The sequence below is a fragment of the Dromiciops gliroides genome, chromosome 4, assembly GCF_019393635.1.
Source record: "Dromiciops gliroides isolate mDroGli1 chromosome 4, mDroGli1.pri, whole genome shotgun sequence".
NCBI classification, from domain to species: domain Eukaryota; kingdom Metazoa; phylum Chordata; class Mammalia; order Microbiotheria; family Microbiotheriidae; genus Dromiciops; species Dromiciops gliroides.
The window spans coordinates 383532474-383556300 of record NC_057864.1 but is presented as its reverse complement, the minus strand read 5'-3'; the positions used below and the strand labels follow the sequence as shown (position 1 = coordinate 383556300).

Genomic DNA, 23827 nt, shown 5'->3' with positions numbered 1-23827 from the left:
TAGCCCACATGTCAATTCCTTAAGAAAAAACAAATGGTATATATGTTATGAGTAGGGTCTTTTTTTATGTTAGCTGTGTATAAATCAAGGACTGTATATTGTATTTGTAATTTTTAAAATCACACTTGGTACTTTATAATTAGTCCATATATATAATAGAGGGGAGGGAGGAGGGGAACAAGGGAGGGAGGGAGAGAGAGAGAAAATTGATTTCCAAGCCTTTCTCCACCAATTAAATCATAAATAGACATGGACAACAGGGTTAAGGAAATTAAAAGAAGTGAAACTCAAATCAGTAAAAACTTCATAATTGTTGTGAAATCTAGTTTTGCTTCAGTATTCCACAAAGCCCTCTGAAAAGATCAAGCAAGACCCACAATACCCAGGTATCATTAACTTCCATCTTGTTCTCTAAGATATTTCCCATGGCTGCATTCATTTAAAAGTCTTCTCCATCAAGCACTGTGTTGGGTATGTCCCCAAAAGCTTTCTTTTGTGCTCTTTTCCCAGTTGGATTGTAAGTAAGCTACCTGAGAGCAAGGATGGTCCTTTTCATATTTGTACTCCCAACATTTAGCATAGTGCCTAGCACACAGGAGGTAATTAATAAACATTTACTGATTACTGACTTAGTATCAGGCAACTATGTGACATAGTGGATAGAACGATAGGGCTTATAATTAGGAAGATCTGAGTTTAAATCTGCCCTAAATATTCTTCTTAGCTGTGTCACCCTGGGCAAGTCACCTGACCTCTATCTTCCTCAGTTTCTTCAACTGTAAAATGGTGATAAGAATAGAACCTACTTTCCAGGGTTGTTGTAAGAATCAAATGAGATAATATTTATGAAGTACTTAGCACTATAAATGTTAATTATTGTTGTTGTTGTTATCATTATTACATAGAGGCATATCCATGCTAAGTATTAGACTACCCTTATTAAATGTCTTTTTTATGCTATAGCTAAGTAAACCTTTGTTTGTTAACCATTAAATGACCTAAAAATGCCTGCTTGATTCAGTCCCATCCCTAACAACACCATTTCCCACTTTTTCATACTTGTCTAAGTCAGCCATTATCCCTCTTATATTCCTCTGCCCCAGTCACCGCTACCATTTCATTGTGCCCTCTGGAAAGCTTGATCTACTGTGAACATATAGCCCTTCATTTTATACCTTCATATTACCCCCCTCTAGAAATTATTTTGTACATGTTCCATATGAAATGAAAAGTAGACACCTAAGACAGATGGCTTTTTTACAATCAGTTTAGCTGAGAAAAGGAAAAATGGTATATAGGATAATAGTTGGCAATCATTGGGGGAATCTAGTGAAGTTTTTTTTTTTAAGGATAAGGGAAGTCTTGGACATATTTGTGGACAGTGAGCAACGCACTAGTAGACAGGGAGAAATTAATATTATCTTAAATAGAAAGTAGAAATGATAATGAGGCTATACTCAGGAGAAGGAAAGAAGGGATAGAATGAGGGGTTGGCTTTAGTATTGAGAAGAATCTTTAGTATGGAGAAGAGTTTTCTCAGGAGCAGAGAGGGCTGACTTTCAGAGGAGTGTGGGATAATTGGGGGAGGGGGAGCTCTTGGTGAATGGGCTCAAACACTGACAATGCTAAATAAACGTGTTGCTTCCTTTAGAGGAAATAAGAAAAGGAAACTACATTCACACAAAGCTTACTTCCTTTGTGGCATTTTTATTTCCAACGGGTAATAAGTTTCTCCTCTCCTCTAAACATAAAGGTTTATCCTGCTTATATACAGTAAATATTTGGCTTTTTAAAAACCATCAATATGCTTTACCTGCTGTGCTGTTTAGCCAAAATCATTTCTAAAACCATTTGGATTCTTTGGCCTTTTTCTTTTTAGTAAAATAGCACCCTTTTCATATCTTCAAACCGATTACAGCTGATGTATGGTCCAAACATTTTTTTTTTTCTAAGAAAGACCTACTTTTCATTTCCCTGAATGGAAAGAACTTGGTCACTCTCAATAGCCTTGGGCAAGAAGAAAGGAAGAAGCGCATTGTCAGCAGCAATCTCTTATCTCGGCTGAAAATCACAGCAAAGCACAAAGTCAAGGCCATTGTGGCAGGAACCAGTTCAGAAATTTGAATTTTTTTAGCTGTAAACTCTTAAGTTTAAAGATGAGGATGCTGTAGCTACACTACAGTTATTTATCAAGTAAGGTTCAGAGATCAATCTGTAAATTCTAGCTGATCATTAAAGTTTTGCTATTCCTACACTTAAAAGTTATGTTTTTATATATTTTTTCTCTGTCTTTCTCAATTAAATCAACCATAATAAACACATTGATCCCTTCAAACTAGGAGCAACAAAGAACAAGGAGACAATTAGAACTAGTGGAAGAAACAGGACGAGAGAAGGAAGAGTAAAAACTAAAAGAAATCTCAACAGAAAACTTTGACAGGTCACAGCTGAGAGAGTGATGCCCCGTGAACAGCACTTAACTGAACAATACTTTAATTTTCTACTGAGAGACTATAAGAAAGAAATGGGGAAAAAACATCTTCTAGGAACAAAAGAAGCTACAGTCACTTTGCTGAGAAAGCTGCAACTGTACTAAGAATTTCAAAGGTACAATCATAGTTTGGACTTGTGTAACCTCTATACCTCTATACCTTGAATCCATCCATGTAACCCATCAAGTCAAATCAACAACAATTTACAGTAGTAAGTACCCCTACCATGTGCCAAGCACTGAGCTAACTGCTAGAGATTCAAAGAAAAATAAAAAGAGCTCTCCAAAAGCTCAATCTAATAGGGAGAATAATATGCATATACCTATGTACAAACAAAATATATATGAAGGACAGACTGGAGATAATCTCAAGAAAGAGGAGGGAAAACCAAGCAAAGAAATTCTAAAGAAAATCCTACAATCGTAATAAGCCTAGAATTTTTCATAATCAGTAAATTAAATAACAAGAACTTACTATGAATTCTAAGGTTACCACTTCCAGACCATAAGTCTATGTGATTGGTTTTGACCATATACCTCTTAGTTTCTATTTTGTTGTAACTTTTACGAAGCCAATTGATACACAAGGATTAAAAAATGTGCATGTTTGAATGAATGCAAGAAAACAAAATATTTGTCAATTTTTCTATAAAGTAACTCTTCTACAAATCACCCAGGGAGAAAAGGTTTGGATCAAATAAAAACATCTAAGAACACCCAAAAATGAAAGGATGGTTCTTGTGAGTTGCTAGTAAACTCCGGTTTTCTGTGACAAAAAAAAAAAAAGTTGTGTTGTTCATTACAAACACACTTCATTTCCAAAAATTCAATATTCTCCCTCTTCAGTACTAAACTATGATTGAAAAGAAAAATGGGAGATTTTTTTTTAGCCACCAAGTAGCAATTTAAATGTGGTGGGTGGTAAAGTTTATTACCAAAACACTCATCGCTGTATTCCTCTGACACAAGAAAAATTATTCCACTGAGAAGGCAAGCAAATGGTTTGTGTACAGTAGGCACTAGAAAGACAGGAAGACTTTTTGGACTTATCATACAGCTCTTAGGTGTCCTTTCTGAGAGAAAGTTGTGGAACAGACTTTGATCTACAACTATTTGAGGTGTTTATACTATAACAGAAGCTGTATCACAAAGAAGAGAACAGAATGAGCCCTTCACCAATCCCCAAAGTGGCTTTAGAAGGTAATGAAATGAAAAATTGGCTTCCTGAATTTACAAAAATGGCCACATGATTGGGAGTCGATGTTCACTAGCATTATGTATGTAGAATACCATAGTGGCCAGCAGTCATGCACTTACCTAGTGAATGCTCACAAGCCTGGGTAGCAGAATCATTCAGCAAAGCAAAATTATATTTTTTCCATCGAAATGCAATAGCTGCCTGTACACTCATCACCTAAGATATTATGTTTAAGCAGAGAAGGTAAGAGATGCAGAGGAAGCAGATAACAAAAGCAGCATTCGAATTGCATACTGGGATGTCCTGTTTCTTGCTATGGTATTGGGTTGTTTTTTTGGTGACATTTATTTTTCCCATGAGAGGATCTGACTAGACTTAACCCACCCTTCTCAAAAAACCAGACAGGAAGTTACATATCACAGTTAAAGTAATCTCCTCATGCAGGGTTTTTTGGTTCTCTATTTTTATTATTCTAATACCTAACCGATTGGTAATGAAGAATCAAAACTTTACAACTCTGCTTCCTTTTGTTTTTTTAAGTGGCTATCAAACTTTTTTGGTTGCCAGTAAATGAGATGATTGATATTTGTAAATCCCTTTACAAACATTAAAGTGCTATGTAAATGCTAGCTACTGTTTTTATTATTTATTATTTTATTTATGTTTTGTATTTTATATTTTTATTTTTATTTAATTTTTAATTATTGCTATAAGTGGGCATAATTAACTAGGCTTCAAAAAATTGCATTTTTTATTTTACAAGCACAAAGATTAAGGGAAAAAAGTCAAATGGCTTTTATAATAGGCATTAAGATGTGGTATTAAACAGAAAGCATCTATTGTAAGTAGCTAGATTACTCTATTGGCTGGTATTTCCTACCTGCAAATACTCTTTTTTTCTTTTATCATACAAGTAAACTTGGGGAATGAAAGCAGAATAAAACATTTCTTTCCCTGCATAATCACAGTTCTCCCAAAATGTTTCATGCTCTCCACACTTCTCCTTGTACCTATTCTCTCTGCCCCAAATGCTCCCCTCTTCCCCTTTGTGCTTGTTAGACTTCTATTTATCCTTCTAAGCCTATTTCAAATGAAATGCTCCTTCCTCATACCCTTCTTTATTCTCCTCAACTGCTTTTATTCATTCAATAAACATTTACTGAATGTCTCTGAGGTATGGATAACGCAGTAAATTAAGCACTAAGGAGCATAAAAAGATGGTAAACATATGAACCTTATCCCTAGGAGCTTACAAGTTGGATTATGGCGATTATTCAATTCACAAGATGCTTCACTTTACAAAAGGACTCAATTAAGCTAATATTTATTTATGGAACATCTTCCTTCTTTGTGCAAGGTTGCAAGGCTCTATGCTGAGATTGTTGGAGGTAGGTGTGGGGAGGGATAAAGGGAAAGGGAAAGCAAATATGAAAATAATTTGAATTCAAGTCAAAATATAATAAGAGATATACAGGTAAAGCACACTGGAGAAAGAAATAAGAGCCAGTTTCATGAAGGTGATAATTAAATTAGGTCTTAAAGGATGGGTAGGACCTGGTGGGGTGAGGGGAGAGGAATACTGTGACAAAGGGAAAATATGAGGCATGTTTGGGGCATAGTATGTAGTTGACTCTGGCTGAAGTAAAAAATACATGTAGGGAGATATAAGATAAGGAGAGGAAACAAACTAGTACTAGAGAAGAATATGAAGATGACTGATTTGTAGACAGTGAAACAGAATTGGTAAAGGGGCAGTCAGTTAGAGATATCCAATAGGCAATTCGAAAAAGCAACATACACATCAAACTGCACCTTCCCTTTGACCCAGCAATAATCCTACTTGGTCTACATCCCAAAGAGATCAAAGAAAGGAAAAGGATCCATATATACAAAAATACTTGCAGCAGCTCTTTTACTAGTGGCATAGAATTGAAAACTCAACAATTTAGAATAGCTAAACAAGTTACAATATATGAATATAATGGAATACTATTGTGCTATGAGAAATGATAAAGGCAATGGTTTCAGAAAAACCCGGGAATACTTGTATGAACTGATGCAGAGTGAACTAAGCAGAACCAAGAGAATGGTTTTTGCAATAACCCCAATATTTTAAAGAAAAATAACTTTGAAAGACTTGGAAACTTTCATCAACACAGTCAACAAACACAGTTTTCAAAGGACTCATGATAAAACATGTTATCCTCCTCCAGATAGAGAAGTGATGGACTTGAGTGCAGATTTGAAGCATAATTTGTTACGGGGGGCGGGGGGGGGGGGGAGAGAGAGATTTGGAACTAAAAATAAAATTGAGTTTAAAAATGCAAAGCAGAACTTAAACAAGATTGTAGCTGAAGATAGAAACCTGGGAATCATTTGTAGAGAGGCATAAAGTACAAGTGGATAAGATTACCAAGGGAGGGAATGCATAGAGGAACAGAACAGGTTTAACAACAAAACCTTGAGGAAAGTCAGTATTTAGCATACAAAAATCAACCAAGTCAAAAATCATTAAGCATCTTCTATGTGCCAGACACTGTGCTAAGTGCTAGGGATGAAAAAAAAAAAGGCAAAAGACAGTCCTTGCCCTCAAAGAGCTTACAATCTAACGGGAGACAACAAGCAAACAAATATATAAAAAGCAAAATATTAATGGGGAAATCTCAGAGACCATCTATAAAACAACTCCTAACTTGCCTTAGTAATGATTAAGATTCATTACTGGCAACTTCCCCCTCATCATCCAGGTAGCTCAAAATACTTTCCGGATGCCTCTTCTCACCCACTTATTAAAAAACAAACTTCCAAGCCTCCTCCAAGAACTCAAAATTTTTCCAGGAACACATACATACAAGATAGATATCTGGACCTAAACGCCAACTGACAGACTTCAAAAAAGTCACAGAAATGATCAATAAGAGACAGTATCCAAAAGCTCCAGACAAGGAACTCTCCAGTTCCAATAGTCTGTGATTGTTTCCACTGTGGAGCATATCAGATTTAATTCAAGAATAACCTTCTCTGCTCAAGCAGACATGAGGAGCCAAATGAAATCATCACCATAGCTTCCTCTCCATTGGGTCTTATGGGTTCCTTACCTTCTGCAGAAGGAGCATTCATTGATAAATCACGAACTTCATTATTAGAGTTACTTCACCTTTTTCAAAGAATAACTATTCATTTACCCCCTTTATAGCCCTGTTTTCACAGTGGCTTAATCAGGTATCTATGAAGGATTTGGTTTCCCCACAAACTACCATGATCTTGCTTTCTACTCATCAACTACATTATTGGCCTATAGGTTTATAGGTAGAGAGAAGTCTGAGCATTTAAGATAGGGAAGATATAATTAATTGGTGAGATCAAGAGCCCTGGAGACTGAGGGGAGCAAGACCAAGTTCACATGTGAAGAAGTTGGCCTTCAAAAGGTAGAGCAATGATTCCTTTCCATTTTAGGATAGGAAAGATATTTGTAAGCAAAGGAACCAGTGGAAATTGTGAGATTGAAAATTCAATGGGAGGAAAGGGATGAAATATTTCCCTACTTTTGGAATGCCTTAAATTTTACAATAAATTGTGTCTTTGCAAGTAAAAATAAAAGTTTAAAGTAAAGGGATGCCCAATTATTTGTCACTGCCCGGAAGGGAAGGAGAGTTCATCAGTACCCACAGCTATCTTCCTTTTATCCTTTTTCTATCTGTGTTTCCTAGGCTGGTGGTACAAGGCTTTCAAGTCTTCCAATAGCCCGAACAACTTTGGGGGAGGTGCCATCAGGAAAGTGGGCTTGTAACAATTACCTAGCCCTTCGTTCAGTTCTAAAAATGCTTTTTAAAAGTTTGAAAAGAAATGTTAAATGTAAATACTACTTTCTAATCATTTGAAATCAGTTCCTTCTTTTTACCTGCCCCTCTATCTGACAAATATAAGCAGGCTTAATTAAAGCACTCTTTTGTAAGCAGCAAAGAATTGCTAAAGAAAGAATATTAAACGGCCTAGAGTCCAATCAACTTTACCACTGATTGCTATGTAATTCTGAGTGAGTCACTGTTCTTTGTTAAATGGGGGTAAGAATCTAACAGATTTATTATGAAAGTTGTCAAGGGCATATCTAGATCAGGAACCAGATGTTCACTTAATTATCCCTCTCTCAGTTTTAAAATTTTAAAAATCAGAAGGTGCACAATTATGCAAGTAAGTATAATACAGAGGTCCAAAGGCACCAATTTTGTCTCTTTCCTTAGAAATTACAGGATTCCATACAAAATCTTTACATTTTGTTCTGTCTGATACTGTAAAAATTACAAATTGATTTTTTTTCCCGGGGCAATGAGGGTTAAATGACTTGCCCAGGGTCACACAGCTAGTAAGTGTCAAGTGTCTGAGGCCAAATTTGAACTCAGGTCCTCCTGAATCCAGGGCTAGTGCTTTATCCACTGTCTCTTCTTTATCATGACTCATTTTACCATTTCAAAATGAAATCTGAATCCCAAACTCAATAAAGAACAACAACAACCAAAAAAAAAAACCCTATAGGAAGCATAACATTGAAGGAAATACATAAATACTATTAACTCTAAAGAATAATCTCTTATCCTTTGAATCCTGGATTAAATTCAACAAATGTTCATGGTGCTCCTCCTAGTTTCAAAGTTCCATGGGGTAAGAAGATGCCTTCAAAGCATTTGTAATCTAGTAGGAAAGTCAAGGCAAGTATACAAATAACTACAATAAAAAATGTTAAGTGCAAGATGTTTTCTTATGCACAAAATGCTATGAGAGCATAGAGGAAGAGAGATCTCATTAGGATGAAGGGTCTCTGGGAAAGCTTCCTTTTACTCTTTTAACTCATTTCCTTTCACTATAATGCATTAGGCACTACCTTGCATGATGTTTAATTCAGTAAATCAAGTGCCTACTTTTTTTTTTCACATATGGAGAAGGTGAAAAAACTGCGTGATCAAATGCTGTCACATTTCTTGGCATATGAAAGTGACCACCAAGTTTACAGAAGCTGACTAGAACTCTCCACTGTAAGAAGCTTTGAAAATATCATTCCTATTAATGTAAATGCCATCCTCCACCAACAGTAAATGTTATCTATATATCACAATTGTTGTTCTTGTTGTCCTTCATTCCTGAAGAGGACCATAACATATGTCATGACTTGCACTGAATTGGATTTAAGTGAGAAAAGGCTGTGCAAAGTCACCAGCCTCACTTTCTCCTCCAGAGATATGTGGGTCCAGTGGCAAGATATGTTATCAGGATGACTAGAGCTGGCCCTGGATGTTTAAAGCTATTGGGGTTAAGTGATTTGCCCAGGTTCACACAACTAGTAAGTGTCTGAGATGACATTTGAACTCAGATCCTCCCAACTTCAGGGCCAGTGCTCAATCCATTGCATCACCTAGCTGCCCCCTATATACCACAGTAAGACTTCTCTAAATATACATTATGTAGAGAAGGTAAATAAACCATTTTAAACGTATAACCTAATGTAAATGAAAGTTATAGCTAACATTAAGGGGCAAATGAGAAATAATTTTTACAGAAACAAACAAGTCCAAACACTTCACTAAAATCTGTATATAAATGTTTGTATCAAAAGCACATGTCAAAGTTGTGGTATATGAATACAATGGAATACTATTGTGCTGTAAGAAATGATGAGCAGGAAGAGTTCAGAGAAACCTGGAGGGTCTTACGTGAGCTGATGATGAGTGAGATGAGCAGAACCAGAAGAACATTGTACACAGTATCATCAACATTGAGTGTTGACCTACTGTGATGGACTATATTCTTCTCACCAATACAATGGCACAGAAGAGTTCCAGGGAACTCATGATAGAAGAGGATCTCCAAATCCAAGAAAAAAAAAAAGAAAGAAAGAACTGTGGAGTATAGATGCTGATTGAACCATATTATTTCTTTTGTTTTGGGTGCTGTTGTTTTTTTTTTCTATTTTGAGGTTTTGCATCACTGCTCTGATTCTTTCTCTTGTAACAGGATTAATGCAGAAATAGGATTAATGTTATTATGTGTATATATATATGTGTGTGTATATATCTATATATCTATATGTATATGTATAGAGATATATAGATATAACCTATATCAGATTACCTGCTGTCTAGGGGAGGGGGGAGGGAGGGGAGGGAGGGAGAAAAATCTGAAATTGTAAAGCATGTATAAACAAAAGTTGAGAACTATCTTTACATGTAACGGAAAAAATAAAATATCTAAAAAAAAAAAAAAAGCACATGTCAAATGAGAACTGGTTATCAAAAGATGCCCAGATTCCCAAAAAGTAACTTAATATCACCATGATATTTTTAAAACTTCTCTTTCCTTTCATATATTCACTCTCTATCCATAGACCACTTCATTCATTAGAGGATATTATGGCCTCATTCCTACTATTCCTGAATTCAATAGACCATTTATTTTAGAAGTATCTGTCTGGGACATGCATTTTTTTATTCAATCTGGTGTTGACAGCAGTAATCAAATTTTGTACATACCACTGGCTCTATTATAGCTCAATACCTACTGGCTGCCTGCCTAGTTCTCTTATCAGGAATGAAAAAAAAAGCAATGGGGAGGAGGGAGGGACTTACAAAACAAACCATCTGAAACTATAGGAGGTGATGTAGAAAAAAGAGCATGAAGCATTACTGTCTGAAACAAATCTTCCTGCTAGTGTGTGTCATGCAGAGCAGTTTTTGCATAAGACTAAGGCCAATAGAAAAGACTTTGGCCGTTAAGTACATCTTTTCTTCATTCTTCCCATCATCTACACACACAGCTTGCAACTCGTCCCTTTTATCTGTCCATCCAAACTAGTAAACAGAAAATCTGACCCTGTATAAGGGGAACCCACTGCCTCCCTCCCTGTCCCCTCCACACATACACATCAAGGGCACGAAACCCAATAGAATATATGAAGTATTGCACTTCTTGAAAAGTTTTAAACACCAACCTTAGGATTCAGTAGATAAATCCACTTCTGCATACAAATAAGTTGAAGTTGAGAAGTTTACACAGGTTTACAAAAAAAGTTAAGTCAATCTCATAGCCACAAACACACGGTAGAAGATAATCCAAAATACTCCAATTGGAACATTTTTCTTCACAGGAAAAATAAATTGGTGGGGAAATCTCACCTTAGAATTCTATGTCTTCACAGTTTGGAAAGAAAAGGTTGCCACTGTGGATTTTATTTTTAAGAATTCAAAAATACTTTAATAAACCTAAGCTTTTCCTAGCAGGTAGACTTCCATCAATGGCAAGACTAAAGATTCAATATACTAAGTGAACAGTTGTGAGTCTTTTTTCATTTTCATAAAACAAGGAACAATCTTTTCAATAAATTACTCCATTTTTATAGATTAGTGAACTTTTCCCTACTGCTTAACAAAAAAAGTATAGTTGTCTTTGATGCTAAAGTAAGGGGGGGGGGAGGAATTTCATGTCAACCCAAAACTTTAGTCCCTCTGGTCACAAAAGACATAGGCATACTTTGCGTAAAAGAAATTCATTTCACAGGAAACTGAATTTCAAGGATTCCTGCAACTATGGTGGAAAATTTTCATTCCAATACTTTGTAGGGAGTAGGGGAGAGAAAGATGGAAAAAGTCTCCCACTTCACTGAAAAGTGGCTAATGTCCAACAACGATCAGCATTTTGTCCACCTATTAGCCCAACATATTAAACACTCTCTAATGAGGGTATGAGGGTCAGCTAGGTAGAGAAGTGGATAGGATGCCAGGCCTGGAGTCAGGAAGACTCAACTTCCTGAATCCAAATCTGGCCTTAATAGCTGTGTGACCCTGGGCAAGCTGCTTAAGCTCATCGCAACTATTTGCCTCAGTTTCCTCCTCTGTAAAAATGAGCTGGAAAAGGAAATGAAAAACCACTCCAGGATCTTCGCCAAGAAAACTTCAAATGGGGTCACAAAGAGTTGGGACATGACTAAAACAACTGAACAACAACAACAATGAAGGCACCAGCCACCAGTGGTTTACTCTTAAATAAGCAAACCATTTAGCTGGGGGGTAAATGGTCAACAAACATGCAGAATACAATCTGCTAATGGGCAGTGTTTCTCAGATCACATCAGCCTGTCTTTCAACAACTTTATATCCCAAAAGACGATGAAATGAGTTTCTATTTCTAAGGAAAAACTGACAATTTCAATTCATTTTTGGGCTCTGATAAGTTACACAGGTATTACTGCAGCAAGGATACTAAAAAGAGGTCAGCAATTTCAAGTGATGAGCAACAGGTAAATTAAATTGAAATTATAACTATGGGTAATTTCAAGTGTTAAGGCAATCTGAAATTTGGGAGATGGGAAAATTGTTATAGGGGTTATTCTTTTTTTTGAGAATAAAAAATATCTGATTCAAAAAGACTGCTACATCCACTCAAATACATTATTTTACATACATTATACCAAGGTGGTGAGACTACTAAAAGCTGTGTCACCCATAGATCAATTAAAGGAATTACAGATGTTTATCTTACAGGAGAGAAGACTTGGGAGTGATGGGGGAAATCATAGCTGTCTTAAAGTCATTGAAGATTATATTACAAGAGATTAGATTTGTCCAACACGACCCCAGAGGGCACAAAGGCAAGTTTGGACTCAATAAAATGAAAAACTTCCCAAACAATCAAAGTCATCTAAAAATGGAATGTGCTGTCTCAGTTACCAAATTAGTTCATCAATAAAGATCCTCAAACAGAGGCTGGATGACCATTGTCAGGGTTCTTACTTGGGGTATTTCTGATCAAATGTGGTTTTAGCTAGATGATATTTAAGATCCCTTCCAGCTATGAAATTCTGTGAGGCAAAAGAGATGCTCATTTCCCCTCAGGATTCCAATTTGTCAAATTCTTAGATTTCAGCATCATATTATGATACAATTTTTTGATTACTATTAGTGTTTCAACAAAAATATATCATTTTATTTTAAAATTATGTGTTTTTCACAGAATAAATCTGTGAGCTTGAAATGTGAGCTTGAAATATTAGGAGAGCAACATTTTCCCCCAAACAACAGTTTTCTGATTCTATAATAGAATGAATAGGAAAAAATGAAATTCATTTGGAAATTCCCATTACAGTAAATTTTATGGGAACACATTATTCCCAGCAAACAAATGATACCATATCAGGATTCTTTTATTCCACCAATATCTTGTGGATTTAATTATTATCTTTGTTTTTGGAACACATTAAAATGTTGCCAACAAAACATCCTGCACCCCTTTACAAGCTTTTAACATCAAACATATAAACCAATCCATTACTAGGTTATGCTTGAAGTTAAAATAACTCAAATCAAGTATTTACAATAAAAGCAAAACCTTGAGTTATTTAATGGACTGAACTATTTCTCACGAGATTATTTTTCCCATGCATAAAAAATAAATAAAACCTGAGATTAAACTTACCATTCTCATACGGAGGGAAATGATCAACATTATTGTTGCTATGTTTATTAAATGACCTTTGGGGGAAAAGGAACAGAGTGTGTTGGGACAACATACTGGGCTAAACACTACAAACCTTCCACCTAAGAGGTTGTGTGGGGTTTTGCCTTTAAAAAAAAGTTTTGTTGATAAATTTTGGCTCTGCATCATAAACATTTACAGCTAAGATCTCCCCCCAATTGGTAAGAGGTCTCTAGTAACAAAGAAAAACAATTAAGAAAATCTAATAATAAAACGACCTCATCTGAAAGGACATGCAGCATTCTACCACCATAGCACACCTCCCCCCAAACCTCTATTATTATTTTTTTTTATGTTAACCTATTTTCTGTCCCTCTCATATTCTCACCATTGAGGGAAAAAAGAAAAAAAGAGATTCATTTTAACAAATACAGTCAAGTATTTTGCTAAATGACCCTAAATCCATCACCCTCCTGTCATGCAGAGCATGTTTATTTGATCATCAGTCCTCTGAAATCACGAATGGTGATTGTATTAATCACCTTTCTTACAGATTTCTTACATAGGAGTTTACAATCTAACACAAATAGTACAGACTTGATAATAATAAAAGCAAAGACAAATGAACCAATTCATAATTTAAATGAACAGGCATTTAATCATGTGCAGAAAGTCAAGGGCATCTGGTGGGTGTGATAAATTAATAGAGAAGGAATCTTGGGAGTTGCACACCAGGGCTAAATTACAACCTTTCTTCCAGTTAAATAGAGAAAGCTTCATAAGGAGTAAGATTAATAACAAACAATTATACCACTAAAACCTAAACACATAGGTGCTTGCAGAGCCTCTCCTACTGAGAAAGGACTGCCAGTCATCAGCTGGTATTTCTTTCCCCAGTAGGACTGTCTTGCCCTGAGGACAGAAGGGACCTCTGAAACTATCTAGTTCAGCCTTTATCTGAAGAGACTCTTTTTTATACCCTACCCAGCAAGTAGTTATCCAACTTTTACTAAAGACCTGTATTCAAAAGAATATTTGTTTCTGGAGGAAAATTTGGAGAAATTGATAAATTTTCCCCTACAACATACAGAACTGGTAGGAACATGGGGTATTCCTTCGACCCAAATGAAGATGAAGGTAATGACTTAGTTAAGATAGCCACATATCCCTCTCTTCTGGTACATTTACTAGGTAGCTACCAGTTCCTAGTTTAATTATAAAACTTCATGGGCTAAGATAACTCTATTACTTCCTTTTAGCTCTGATTTCTAGTTTCCCAGAAACAATAACAGAAAAATGATACTCCAACAACATCCTCTCTCCATTCTCAACCCCTCCCTCCCCCAAAAAAGAAAAGATTTCAGGCATGTGCATCATGGCTTTTCCCAGACAGAAAAAGTCAAGAGGCTTCCAAGGAGTCCCTGATACCAATCCAGAAATGGCAGCAATGTCTCAAGGCCTGTAGTGATTAATGACATCCCTCTGCCAAAAGAAGCCAGCTGCATATGGGTGCCAGTCATTGGCAGGAAGGATTACTACTGGCAAGGAATCTAAGATCTGAACTAAGTGGAATTCACAAGGGAAGACCTGCAACAGCAGCTGGGATGCAACTTGAGCCAGATCCCCCTATCACTATGAATTCACCAGCAAAACTCTATGGGGGAGAGATATAAGAGGTTTAGTCAGTCAGTCAACAAGCACTTACTATGTGCCAGACAGCTTGTTCAAGGGGCTCAACAGTAGCTATTTGTAGAAACTCAGTCTCTTTCCTACCCCACTCCCACCCCCAAAATTTAATTTAATTTAAAAATACATACACACATATTAAATGCTACAAGTATGAAGAAAAAAGGGCAGCAAAGGACTCTAATTTGGATGAACCTGAACTTCAAAGCTTCACCATTATGGCCCAAGGGATGGCAAAAACAGCCTACCTGGTGAGTTTGGTTAAGCCTATCAACCTGTAGACCTTCTGTGCCAAGGACATGATCACCAGATGGCCCTCTGCACACAGAATGAGAGGACTTAATTAAATGATTCCAAGTTCAGCTTTCCAATGCACACTTACTTCCTAGGCTCCAGATGCCACCTCTTCTAAGAAGGCTTCTGATTCCCTGCCCCCATCACCCAGATGCTGTTGATGTTCTCTTTCATTTCTCCAATATTCCTAAATCACTCTATTTAATCTGCCTTTTGCCACCTTCAATCCCTATCAATCAATGAAGTACTTAACAAGTGTCTGCTATTTGCCAGGCATTGCATTAGGCTCTTTAGATACAAAGGCAAAGATGTAGCAACTTAAGTAACATATTCTACCAAAGGAAACAGCATGCACGTATATAAACACATACAAAATAAATATAATTGCAAAGTAAAGATCAGAAAAGCACACAAACTGTGTACCTAGCAAATCCCCACACATACAAACACACTCGTAGGTAAAACATTCACTCAATTCCTTGAAGGTAGCCTCTTTTTTGCCTTTTTATTCCCAGAACTTGGCATAGTTATATTGACATAGGTGAAAATACTGCATAGCTGGGGCAGCTAGGTGGTGCAGTGGATAAAGCACCTACCCTGGATTCAGGAGGACCTGAGTTCAAATCTAGCCTCAGACACTTGACACTTACTAGCTGTGTGACCCTGGGCAAGTCACTTAACCCTCATAGCCCTGCACAAAAAATAAATGAATGAATGAACGAATGAATAAATAAATGCTGCATAGCCAAAGAGAAAAGTTGTGCATAAAGTAGATGTGTGGTTATGTCACATACATATACTGCAACTGACATTATCCAGATTCCCATGTAAATATGAAGACCGGAGAGAGAACACATGGCCTAAAGGAGGTGGGCTAACAATCCATTTAAAAAATATATCTTAGGAGAACACAGAAATATGAGAGGAAATGTAAGGCTTCTGCTCTGGAAACTTGGGTTCAGAGGCCAGTAAGAAGATCCAGATGTGGAAGAAAAAGAAAATGAAAAACAAAAAACCAATTCTGAGTCACAAGGCAGTGTGGTAAAAGAATGCTAAACTAGGAGGAAAGCTATCAGTAATGGTTTTCTAGTCCTAGGCCTGCCGCTCATTCACTCACTGGCTGTATCACCATGAGTATGTCAGCTCAACTTTCCAAGTCTTTGCTTCCTCACCCCAAAAATGAAGAAATTCAACTAGATGTTCCCTAAGCTATCTTCCAGCCTTAAAATTCTGAGTCCATCTGAAGTGCTCCATTTAATTCCTGATGATAAATGAGTTTCCCTGAAGGACAGACATGTCAAGGAGATTACAAAATGGACTCATGCTTCAAGTCATGAGAATGGATTAGATGTCTAGATCCCCCTCCTAAATCTAAAATTGTATGGGGATATCCTCAGGGCTCAGTTAGTTCTTTTAGGCCACATAAATACAGAGCTGTCTTGCAACCAGGTATCGACTATCAGATTGCTGTATTTTCATTGTATTTACATCTCAGAAATTGACAAACACAACAAATTAGTTAATGAGTTATTGTTTTGTTGATTGTCTAGAGTTAAGAAAGGGATGGATAAAATATTAATAATGAAGATTAAATTTAAAAGTGAACTATCCTAGAGGGCTGGTTGCTAAACCTTTATTAACACACCCATGAATATATACCATTGCAGGCAATGTAGTAATGGCTGAAGAGAGTTAACCTAGCTCCCAAAGTACATTACTGATCTCCAAACTATAACAGCTACAAGAATAGTAATAATTTAAGTATATACACACACACACACACACACACACACACACACACACACACACACCTTAGTATTGTCTGATACTGGAAAAATCTTTTCTATTGCTTAAAGTGCTTTCACATTTATTATTTCATTTGATCCTTGGAATATTCCCATAAGTGAGTAGAATAGTTATTATAGACTTTATTCGGAGGGTAGCAATTAGAAACAAGAGGAGGAGAGACTTAATTCTTCTGACTACCTCCTCCCTCACCCCAGCCTAAAGTTCCTTCCATTGCTCAACAATGGCTATTTTATGTATTGTTCACTAGCATACCTAGGAAATTCTTAATATATCCATAGGGTCATAGACCATAAATTCATAAAAGGGATAAGATTAATAGCAAACAATCATACTATTAAAGCCTAAAACACAGACAGCTTACACAGCCTCTCCTTCCACTGAGTAAAGAAGGAAGTCTTCCAAGAACCAGTCATCAGCTGGTGCTTCTTCTCTGAGTAGGATTTCCTTTCCCTGGGTTCAGAATGACTAGACCTCAAGAATTGAAAGTTAAAAGAATTGGGGGCAAGGGGCAGCTAGGTGGCGCAGTGGATAGAAAACCGGCCCTGGAATCAGGAGTACCTGAATTCAAATCCGGCCTCAGACACTTAACACTTACTAGCTGTGTGACCCTGGGCAAGTCACTTAACCCCAATTGCCTCCCTAAAAAAAAACAAAACAAACAAAAAGAATTGGGGGCAGCTAAGTGGTTCAGTGGATAAAGCACTGGCCCTGGATTCAGGAAGACCTGAGTTCAAATCCAGTCTCAGACACTTGACACTTACTAGCTATGTGACCCTGGACAAGTCACTTAACAACAATAACAGAAAAAGTTAAAAGAATTTAACCTAGGAGGCTGTATTGCCAAAACTATTATCTGAACAAGACTTCCTCCCCAACCTCCCCTTACAACACAGTCAACAAGTGATCAGTGAACCTTTGTTTGGAGACCTCTAGAGTTGGAAGCTGGTTTTGTGATCAAGTCCAGCCCCTAGAGGGTTACAGTTTGAATGACTTGCCCAAGGTCATTCAGGTAGTAAATAATAAAAGCCAGGATTCAAATTCAGGTCCCAAGAGTCCAAATTCAAGGCTCCTGCCACTCTCCCACACTGCCCTCCTATTGCTACCTTATATGGATCATGAAATTGAGGCACAAAATCAGTTTTGCAGAGCCATACTGTAAGCCAGAAGCAGCATCCCAAGTTCTAACGTTAAATTACTTGAACTAAAAGAAAGACCCAAGAAACTAAGACAGTTTTTCTCAAAGTAAACTATATTATGCAACATTTCCTCCCTCCCCCTGCCCCCTTTCTTTCTCTCAGGGGAGTACCCAATGTCCAAATGCAAAAGAGAGGAAATGCATGTTCCTCAATAGCAATGCTGTTTTCAGATATCAGGTAGCAACAGCTGTCGAATCCCACCCACCCCTCCCCCCATTCTGGCAAAGACATAGATTCAAACTGCCAATAAGAGGCTCGGCCTCTTAAATGAACTCAGACTCCAGTTTCCCAGCAACAGCACGTTAAGTGATCTAGGACTGGCTTGTCCTCTCAAACCTCTGAAATCATGACCCTCGATGAAGTTTCCCTTTCGTACGAGTTATTAATCTGCTCATCCTCCATACCGGAAAGAGTAAAACGGGAAAGAGTAAACGACGTGGGAGGAAAAGGAAGTGAACGGGAGGTACTTGGGCTTTGGATTTCATACAGCAAGAACAGCCCACAACAGGTGCAGCATTCAAATGAAATTAAGACTCTCAGAATAAAGTCATTAACATTAAGCCTCAGCACACAAAGAAATGGGGAGCCAGACATCATTAGACAATGATGCAAGAACTGCCTGGTGTTATTATACTCTTCACCAGCAGCAGCTTCATACAGTTTTCCAAAACATTTAACAAAATGTCACTGAGCTCATAGAACTTCTTTTCCATACTCCACTCCCAAAATAGGAGTAAAAAGCTTGAGATCACTGAAATACTGGACACAGTTGACATTTTTTGGTAATCTGTCATTTCCCTGGTCTATTAGATACCCCCTCTATATACAGATCATGAATTCTCCACATATTCTCCATCTGTGAAATTCTTGCCCATAATCCCATCATCAAAGAGCAAACCAGAATACTGGAGGATTCCCTCATCTTCTACTATCCCGATATACCCATGCAGCCATTAATATAGCAGCTGGGTACTCATTTGTTTTCTTTCATTTTCCCTACAAGGGCATCACCTAAGATTCACAGAATATATTACTGGGGGTGATGGGCAAGTAATTGAAGGGGTGGGAAGAAGAGAGAAGAGAACTGGTATTAAAGGAATGTGCTTTACACTCAATAAGCAATTTGGAATCACTAAAAGCACTGTATCATTTTTCTAAATCCACTGGAGCCTAATCTCACTTTTCAATTCTAAGGGCAGTTCAAAGTTCATCAAGAATATCCTTCCAAAATAAATATTTTGACAGCTCGACCTGCCTGGGCACCCATCCAACTGCAAGTCACAATGAGGGCACAATACATGGTTTTTAATCTCCTTTGTTGCCCTCCCCACCCTAAGGTGGACACAGACCAATCTCTCATTGCTGAAGAATTCACTAAGGAAGATGTGCAATGCTGCCTATAATTAATACCTTATCTTTGCATAGGAGCATCTGGAAAATCTCAGCATCAAAAAGGGTCTGTTTGTTGTTGTTGTTGCTTAAACTTTGTATGTAAGGCATCTTTAAGAACTTTGCCAAACACTTACAGTGAGGACATGACCCACTCCTTGATACCTCAAATTAAGGAATTTTGACTTTAAGTTATCTACAGAGGCACATCTGTCAATTATATAATTTTAACAAATACATGGGGAACACCTTGTTACATGAGAACATTTTGTTATACTGAGTCATTTTTTTACTTAAAAAATAAATTAAATATACAGCATGATCTTATGCTTGCTAAAGCTATCAACAGTATAACAGTAAAATTACGGACTGCTACAGGAAACCATTAATAATGGTTTCACCAAATTATCACCAAAGACATTTTAATGAATGTATAGACCATTCTCATTTTAAAAATTTTAGGAGGGGCAGCTATGTGGTGTAGTGGACAGAGCACTAGCCCTGAAGTCAGGAGTACCTGAGTTCAAATTCGGCCTCAAACACTTGACACTTACTAGCTGTGTGACCCTGGGCAAGTCACTTAACCCCAATTGCCTGGGGGGGGGGATTTTTTTTAGTACAAAATGTACTTCATGGAGATGTGCAGTTTCACATACAATCCCTTCTCTGTTCTTCTTTGTATATGGAAATGTTCTTTTTTGCTATTGTTACATTCAGAATAAAAAATTATTTTTAGATGATAAGAAACGAAGAATTCAGAGAAACATTAGAAGATCTATAAGAATTGGTACAAAATGTTAAAAAAGTGAACCAAGAAGATAATACATACAATGACTACTGTGGAACAACATTTTAAAATTTATTGGCAACCAATATCAATCAGGTGATATGTCTCTCTACAATTAATAGCAGACATTTAACCGACCTCTGGGATACTGCTATGGAAGCCTTTATGACTTGATAGACTTGTAAAATTTAATACTCCACTAGAAAAACCTTTAAGAACCCAAAGATATCTCCATGTCCCAAAGAGGCACTAGAATAAGACTTCTGTCAAAGGATCATCAATGTAAAGAAATATCAAAGAGTTAACTAAGATCAATAAACCTGGAAACCTCTTCTAGTAGAATAACTAAGAAACTAAATCTTGCCTAATCACATTTCAAGCTATAAAAAGAGCCTGTTACATTCTTTCTTTCTTTATATTCTTCCACAACAGAACAAAAGGTACAAAATGTAAACTACATAAGTAAGTTTCACAGCATAACCCACTTTTCATTTCTTTCTGGAGTTTGCAAATCACTCAGTTCCATACAGGGTATTTGGAAATAAGTATATATCAATTACCTCAAGTCCCCACCTTAAGATCTGCTAGAAATCTCTAGAGTCACCTCACCTCCATTGACACCAAGCTCTAATTTCTGGAGTCTTTCATAAGAGCTAATTATATTATGATAGCTTTATGATCAAGCTGGATTATTCAATTTTATTGTAATAGATAAAAGTGATAAATTGTGTGGTGACTAATTTATACATAGCTGAAAATAAATACTCAGACAAGTTTATAACACGAAGCCATTTTGGTGCATCTAGAGAGCAGTCTGCCAAAAAAATGGAAGTAAACTACAGCTTTAAAAGGAAAAAAGGCCATTACAATAAAAGTGAAGATAATACTAAATAGACAGAATGATAACAGAGCTAAAATACCTATGATGTAGTTATGTAAATGAGGCATTAATTCTAAAAATTAAATGTTCACAATCATAGCTGACAATGTAAAGGTTGGCAAAAGATCATTATTAACTAATGGGATTTAGATAAATGGAAAATAATCAAAGTTCACTATTTTTACAAAATTACTTTTTATTTGCTTCTAACCCTAATACTGATTTATTTTTTAATTTAGAAATTAGATAGGGACTAGATCTGTGATTTCATCAGAATAGGAAACACCTTGGAGAGGAAACCCCCTCTACCAATAGAAGTAGGTTATGTTTTCTGCAAAATTTGGTTACCAAGAGTTACCTAGAAAGTTACCTAGAGGGGCAGCTAGGTGGTGCAGTGGATAGAGCACCGGCCCTGGAGTCAGGAGTACCTGAGTTCAAATCTGGCCTCAGATACTTAACACTTACTAGCTGTGTGACCCTGGGCAAGTCACTTAACCCCAATTGCCTCACTTTAAAAAAAAAAGTTACTTAGAAAGGGCAGCTAGGTGGCGAAGTGGATAAAGCACCTGCCCTGGATTCAGGAGGACCTGAGTTCAAATCTAGTCTCAGACACTTGACACTTACTAGGTGTGTGACCCTGGGCAAGCCACTTAACCCTCACTGCCCCACACACACAAAAAAAGAAGTTACCTAGAGAACTCAGGTAACTTGACCAGGGCTGTACAGATAACATGCATCAATTTGAAAGAACTTAGATTAGAGGCCAGCTCTCTAGATATTATGCCACTACTCTACATTGCCTCTTTTTTCTTTAATATTGATAATTTGGTTTTGTAACGATTGGAATGATGCCACCTGCTGGAGACTTGCTGTAGAAGAGTTCCGCCCATGAAGCGAAGGTCTTTGAGGGCAAGGCCAGGAGTCTTTTCTTTGGCGTCAGGAAGTGACACGGGCTAGTGGGAGGAGGAAGGAAGAGACTGGCACTCAGTCTCGCTCTCTTTCCTGAGGACGCTGGTGGAGAGTGGAGCTAGAAATGCGCTCTCCCCTTAATAGATAGAAATCTAGGCCTTTCTCTCTTTACCAAATTCTTATTCTCCTTAATAAATGCTTAAAAGTCTAACTCTTGCTAAAGCTTATAATTTATTGATGACCACTCATTAGATATTTTAGACAGTTTAGCTAGAATTTTAACCCTTAACAGTTTCATTTATTTCAAAGAATTCTAGACATATGGAGCAAGCATGGACTTCAGTCCACTGCCTTGATTTTCTTAATGAACAAACTAATGTCCAGGGAAGTTATGTTCATTAATAAGCAGTTTTTCTTCGGTTTATGAGATAATACTATGCAGAGTCTGATGTATGATCTATCTGTATTTTACTGAATCCTAGAGGTTATTAGACTATAAATCCAAAAGTACTTGGAAGGAGTAACCTAAAGGCACAGCTACAAATAAAATTCTTAACTGGAATGTAAATGCCTAGTTAAAAATTCTTTCAAGTTTCAAGCTGTATTAAGTAGGTGACAGAAAACTCAACACAACAGCATAGTCTAAGTTTTGTTGGTTTTCTGGGTTTGGGTTTGTCTTGCTGGTTTAAAAAAAAAGGGAGCTTCTCCATATCCTTGCAAGTTAGCATGACTGCTACAGTCTCAGAACCCATCTTTGACAATTAACATATTAAAGTTACAATCCACATTAGGCTCAGAAAAACTCTTAGATTAACTTTACTATCTATGTGATCAAGTTGAAATCAGCATTAAGTATATCCAAATAGAACTACCTGGTATCATAAAAGCCCATTGTTGGTTTGAAAGGGTTGCGATTGTCCTTCCAATTTCCTACTAGATATAAAATAGCAAGACAGGGAAGCAATGTGCTACAATGAAAAGAGTGCTAGATTTGCAATTAGAAGACCCCCCCTCCCCCCACTCTTCTAATTGAGACTGTGAGGTTCAAATCCTATATATCTGGCACATAGGACCTTGGACAAATCCTCAACAGTATAATTAGGAGGTGGGACTAGATTCCTTCCTACGTCATCAAGTTCTCAATAGCTCTATGCTCCCATACTACAGTGCAGAAAGAGTAGACCAGGAATCAGGATAAACCCAGAGTTTAAGTTCTCTTTCCAACACCAAGTGACCATGAACCAGTGACTCAACCTCTCTTATCCTGTTTTTTCATCTGTAAAATGGGCAGCTAGGTGGTACAGTATAGAGCACCAGGCCTGACATCAGGAAGACCTGAGTTAAAATTAACCTCAGATACCTGCTAGCTGTGTGACCCTAGGCAAGTCATTTAACCCTGGTTGCCTCAGTTTCCTCATCTATAAAACTAGAAAAGGAAATGGCAAGTCACTCCAGTGTCTTTTCCAAGCAAATCCCAAATGAGGTCATAAAGAATTGGACATGACTGACTCAACAAACAACAAACAACAACAAATGGGGATAAGGATACCTGCAGTATTTATCTTAGAGCTTGTCATGAGTATTCAATGAGAGCACATTTCAAGTACTGCATAAATGTCAGCTGTTTAGCCTTGCTGGCAAGGATGATTTTCACCCTAGATTTAATTTCAAAGAACAGGCAATCTTTTGGGAAGAAAAGCTAATTCTCTAAGTGTATCATTATACATCT

The 23827-nt window shown here is 37.1% G+C and overlaps 1 protein-coding gene across 1 annotated transcript in view; it reads right to left on the bottom strand.

Annotated features, from left to right (window-relative positions):
- UTRN (utrophin) overlaps nt 1-23827 on the bottom strand; it is a 705722-nt gene that overhangs the window by 616569 nt on the left and 65326 nt on the right. The window contains exon 2 of the mRNA XM_044001726.1: nt 3809-3905. Coding sequence (XP_043857661.1) covers nt 3809-3905 — 97 coding nt within the window. The remainder of the gene's footprint in view (nt 1-3808; nt 3906-23827) is intronic.